A 6000-nucleotide genomic window follows, 5' to 3' on the forward strand; every position below is an offset into this window, starting at 1 on the left:
AATAGTCTAAACTAGGGTTAGCCTGAAGGGATGCTCTGGGGCCGCGAGGTTGCGCTTCCTCACTCTGCCTGTGCCAAAGCCGGCGGGCACCGAGGGTGTTGCTGGGCTGCCGGCAGGCTGAGAGCACGGCAGCCGCTCTCCTGCTCGGGGTTTGTTTGTGTGACAGTAGCATCTAGAGGTTTCAAAGGGAATTAAAGCCCACTTGGCTAATGGCTGCACATAACATACAGGCCCTACCTGAAAGGATAGACTGAAAAAAGACAGGAAAGGAAACATAAACTCGGGCTGAGATGGCACGCAAGCAACCTTCTTCTCTATGACAGTGCTCCAGCCTCTCACCCATCCCCGTTTGACCTTAGGAGAATTGAATGGAGTTTACAAAAGCCATTTGGGGTAGAAATCATTAATCTATTAATAGCCTGCATAGGTGACGAGCCATGTTTGTCCAAGAACAGAAGAGGTGACTTTTCCAAACATTAGCCATGGCACAGGAAGGAGGTTGGGTTAGGTGGGTCATTACTGTTACTAAAGTCACCCTGTTACTGTTCATCACTTAAAACCAAAGTGCGGGAAAAATACTGCAGCGTGACAGAGCCGTGACCGCCGTGCTTGGATTTGGTTTTACTAACACAGGCTCTGGATTTCCTGTTTGGAGCCTAACGGAGCACTCAGCGGGGAGGCCAGGAAGGTGATTTTCAGCTGTGTGAGTTGAACACACCTTGCAGCTGCGCGGGCCGGGTGCTGTGTGAGCGGCATTTCATCGGGAGGGAACCGGCTTCTGCTCTTCCATTCGCATGGCTTGACCTGATGACCACCCTCCGATCTTCCTCCACAGCTGAGCCATTACAAAAGCCGTTGCATTTTTGGCAGAAGACTTGAGTCTCTCCTAGTGTTAAATCTAAGCTGCAGCAGCATAACTGTGAAGTCTTGCTTTGTCTTCTCATGCCAATCTCTTTCGTTTCAGATTGCCTACGCCGCAGTGGACTGTGCCAAAGAACAGAATCATGACCTGTGTAAGCAGGAGGGGGTTGACGGCTACCCTACCTTCAACTATTACAACTATGGGAAATTTGTGGAAAAATATACTGGAGAAAGAGGGGTAAGTGAAAGCAAGAATCATCACCTGCTACAGGGAGGAAGGTCTCCTCTGCCTACGCTGCCTTGCAAATAAAAACTGCAGAGTAAATTTTTACCATGCTGGAAGGATGTTTAACCGCTTCTGTTACTGTCTTACATGGATGAATCATTGTGTACCACACCCCTGTACATCTCTGCATGAGGAACATACTTGGTCTATTTTAGGAATGTGAGAAGAGGAAAAAGGAGTAGATTCGGTAACGCTTTGTTGTCTGTTCTGTTCTTTAAGCTGAAGTCTGCAAGTGAATTTGGACCGAGTGAAAGTGAGGGGTTTATTGCATGGGCTGCTGCTAGGTGCAGAAATGCCAGAAAACACAGAGCTTGCTCCTGTCAGTCCTGGATCTGGAAAGCGTGTATACTGCAAACATGTTACGGGTCCACTGGGCTGCCAAAGGGTGACAGACCATTGGTTTTATAGCAGGGGCAAAGCTGTCCTTTGGAGACTGGGGGAAGCTAAATATCTCATTCTCCCTGAATCAGATTCGCTCCTGGAACTCAGGATGGAAAGACCAATTGTGCCATCTAGCCCATGGGCTGAAGTTTCATTCTCTTGTCCTGCTGTGGCCAGCTAATTATATGCTATAAGGGGCAGAAATGGCATAATGCCCTCCATGGTTGTAAAGTGCCTGAAAATAAGGGAGCAATCCAATTGTTTGTGTGTGTTCTCTGTCATAGCTTCCTAGAGGGAGGTTACTTCTCAGCAGTGATAGATTGCCCGGAGGAGCTAGGGTATGCAAGGAAGACTTGGGGTCTTCAAGCCATCCAGTATTTTGATAAAAGAACCCTGCCTGAAAGTTATTGCTGCTATTACAGCTCACCAAATTACAGAGATGCATGAAGAAAAAGCCAAATTCTGAGGTTCTTTGTCAGTAAGGATCTTAGGGAAGTCTCCATGAAGCTTCATCCCCCCAGTTTTCTCCAGCATTAGGATCCCCATAATTACCATTTTGCGGTGCCGATCCAGGCGTTGTTATGGATACTGTGTTTAGTTCCGATTGTGGATCTTTTCTTAAAGTAAAGATGGGTGTAGTAGCCAACAATTAAGTAAAATTTCAGCTGCAATCTTTGTATTTCTAACCCATACTTATAGAAATGATATATGAAAGGAAGGATCTGTGGTGGCTGATAAATAGAATTTAGCAAAACAGGAGTGCTCTGAGGCCACAGCAGTTGGGAGATGATTATCCCTGTGCTGGAAAGTGGACTGACTAATCCCTTGCATGCAGCCAACCCTTTCTTGGGTAGAATTAAATTACCCAACAGGAACATCGCAATCTCTGCTGCTGGCAACGGTTCATCCTCCACCTCTCCTGGGACCTATGGTCTTCTGCTTGTGCAGCATCAAATTAGGTTTTGTTATCTCCTATCGTGGTAACGCTGGATGCAGTGCTTAGCACAGTGCCTTCCATGGAGTTTCCAGGTCTGTTCACACATCTGTTTCAGCAACAAGGGATTGCGTTGTTAAAGGACTTACCATCAGCATGACAACACCTTTTGAACCACCTTGGCCAACCACCTCCTACCTTGCAAAACAAATCTCAGGAGAGAGCGGTGGGAGCCAGGGGACGTGTTTTCTGTTCCTGATTCTGGCCCTAAATCAGTAGATGTCCATGAGCATTTAGTTCAGTGTGGTCCAGCTGCTGTATCGTCGTTTCACGTGGGCAGGGAAGAACAGAGGCGATGTCAGCTGCCATGGGAGTAACATGACCTGCTGCAGCAGGAGCCATAGCCAGTAGAGAAGAAGGAGCTCTCAGCTCCTTGCCACCCCACGCTGGAGCACTGTCTATGGGGAAGAGCATGTCCCCCAGCGGTAGCCTGTAAGTGGTCCTCCACACCTCCAAGGGAATTGCAGTTCCACAGCAGAGATTTGAGGGCATTTCACCCCAGGCATTTCGAGCAAGGAAGAGTCAGGATACCCTCTGATCCAAGTGTACTTTAAATGACTTCCAGACACACAGCTGTGAAACTGGGGTCCTCCAGTGGGACCTAGTGATTGCCAGATGTCTTCAGATGGTGTATGGCCAAGACTTGTCGCTTCGGTTTTTTTCAATGGAAGAATAGTGAGTAGTTTTAGAAGTCTTTTTGTTGTTCAACCTTCTCAAAAGCTTCCCAGCTCTGGGCCTTTTTGGTTTAGTTTCTTTAATTCGTTTTTTTGGTTTTTTTTTTAAAGTCAGTTTTTGGCTTCTGTTTGTTATTCTCTACCTCTTTGTATTTTCCATCTTTATCACCAGTTTTGATTGGCTTGGTTTTGGATTGCTTAACAGTAAAAATGGTGTAATTTGCCCAGACAACTACAGCGCTTTTGTACCAGTGGACAGTGTGTTCCAGCACAGGTGCTCACACCTCCACCTATTTAAACCTTTTGAAACGCCTGCGAGTTGTGTTCTGTGCCCAGAGCTTTCTTTGGAAAAGGAAACTGCTGGCATCTGACAGCCTTAGAAATCAGAAACTGTAAGTTGTTGAAATACAGAGGTCAGCATCTAGGCATCCAGGTTTGAAACTGTTTGACAATAATTTTGATAGTAACCTGAAAAAATGTAGTTCTCTTCATCTGAATGTGTAGAAAAGGAGGAAGGTCATTACCAAAACTGCTAAGGAATGAGGAGCAGTGGCAGACGTGTCTATAGCCAACCAGTAACTGCTTTCAAAATGACACAAGTAGCACACAAATGTGACGTGAAAATGTCTTTGAGCGATTTTGACGAACAGGCATTGGTGGCATTTCTAGGGACAGATTTTACATTGTCCTGTGAGCTTTAGGGCCTTTTTCTCTGTGCCCGATCTCTTCAAAATTTGACATGTGGCATCTGTGTGGATATTTTCCCCTTGGAATTGCAGACCAGAGCACTACACGATGAGGCAATGCAGAAGCAATAACTGTTCCTTAGTTTATATTCTGCCATGGGATACAGCAGCTAAAAGTGTTCGTGACGCATGGTTTTGGCTTGTTTGTAAAAATATGACCCATATTTTTCTTTCTTCAAAACCAGGAGTCTGGATTCACCACTTTCATGCGAACCCTGAGAGAAAGAGACCATGAAAGAGTGGGAAAGAAGAAGGATGAATTGTAGTTTCTGCCTCAAAAGAAGCTTTCCGCTGCACTGTGAATGGTTCCAGGTCTTTTGTTAATGCACCTGAGACTTCACATATTCTCAAGACAGAGACTTTTTTTTATAAACAGCCATGGCCATTTTGTACAATTTTGAAATAAAGTGAAACCACTTGATTTTTAAAAGGAAAATAAATTAGAATGTTGCCATAATGTTTTAAAGAAAACTTAGCATTTTCTCTCATGTTGTGAGACTATGCCCACTGACACTCCTATGCAATATTTTTGTAGTCTGTAGTGTGTCTGTAGGTGATGTTGTTTGATAGGGTGATTTTTTTTTTTAAAGGTATTGCAGTACATGTTAAAAAACAAAGGGGAGGGTTCACGTTTTTCGTTTTGTTTTTTAAACCAGCGAAGGAAAGTGGGACTTGTAAGACACAGATTTATCCAAATGCAGTTTTACATTCTTGTGAAATAGTTACATGTTCTTCAGTGAGATTTGGGGGAACAATTTTAAGGTGCTCAGGGATAAATAAGTATCTGAGTTAATGAAGACGTTAACATTGACCAGTCCAGATCTATTGATTTCATTTAAATCTCTCTGGTCTTTAAATCAGGACTGTTTACGTACCTTTATAGAATGTATTGAGTTAATTAAAACAAGTATCAAAAAGCAACAGAGCATGGGTAAAATTAAACTAAACCCTCCTTTTTTGGCATCAATATTGTCAAATGCCTCTGTGAGTTATGGCAGGCGTGATTACCCTATCGGGGTATACAGTCACCATTAGAGGGTATAGTCTCCCTTCAAATTACGATTGGCCCATATCAAATACGTGTTGGAAAGTGTTCAACTGCTTTGATAAATGCATAATACTTTTGATAATGCAGTAACTATATATATTATGTGTTTACATGCCAAAAGTTGATCAGCATTTGTACATGGGATTTTTCCTTTTAGCTCTTTCAGGAGTTGCATAAACAATCTCTCTCTGACAAAATCATCACTGTAAAACCTGTATTAGCAGCAGTTGAAATGTGTTACACTCTTGATACTTTTAAAAAAAAAAATATGTAAAAATGTTGATCTGGAGGTACTTGTGTCTTCACAGGAGGGGAGAGGGAGGGGCAGGAAGTTGTGATTCACTTTGAACTAAAAATAAATTTTAAAAAAGACAAGTATTTTTATCATTAATCAGCCTTGTTCAGCTTCTTCCCCGCTGAGTGCATGACTGCAGCTGGTGGTGGTTTAGGAGGAGCCAGCGCATGTAGGACGGGTGCCCACCACCCCTTCGCTGGGGACAGCCCGGTGTCCAGGTGTGCTGGGTGCTGTGGCAGGGGGTTCGGCAGCGTGAGGGTTGGCCTCCATCTGCCTTGGCACTCAACGGGCGGACGAAACAGCTTTTTACAGTGAAGAACTGCGCTTTGGGTCTCAAATCTTCTTCCTGCTCCTCAGTCCGCCCATCTCATTTCCTTTTGGTGGTTTGGTTCCTCGGTGAAGGCCGTGCTAATGGACAACTCGGTGCTGTGCTGCTCAGGAGGTGAATGGCATCTTACCTCTTTTCTCAATACTTTTTTCTCTCTTGCCCAATTAATGGCACAGTACGTTTGGCACTCGTTAAGCTGCTGAAGCCATTAGTGAGTAATCTGGAATACCGGTAGCTTGATTGGCCTTGTATGGTAGCCAGCTTGTTAACCATGACATCAGTTTGAACAGCAATGGAGCTATGCCAAGTATCTTCTCTTATTAGGCACCTGATGAGTCCCTTCACTTAAAAAAATCAGCTGCCTGGTAGTACATAATATCCTAGTGT

At 44.3% G+C, this 6000-nt stretch overlaps 1 protein-coding gene across 1 annotated transcript in view; it reads left to right on the forward strand.

Annotated features, from left to right (window-relative positions):
* PDIA5 (protein disulfide isomerase family A member 5) overlaps positions 1-5379 on the forward strand; it is a 104096-nt gene extending 98717 nt beyond the window's left edge. The window contains exons 16-17 of the mRNA XM_074594150.1: positions 965-1099; positions 4128-5379. Coding sequence (XP_074450251.1) covers positions 965-1099; positions 4128-4208 — 216 coding nt within the window. The 3' untranslated portion in view covers positions 4209-5379. The remainder of the gene's footprint in view (positions 1-964; positions 1100-4127) is intronic.
* Positions 5380-6000: the final 621 nt, after the last annotated feature.

The sequence above is a fragment of the Larus michahellis genome, chromosome 7 (assembly GCF_964199755.1).
Source record: "Larus michahellis chromosome 7, bLarMic1.1, whole genome shotgun sequence".
Taxonomy (NCBI): Eukaryota; Metazoa; Chordata; class Aves; order Charadriiformes; family Laridae; genus Larus; species Larus michahellis.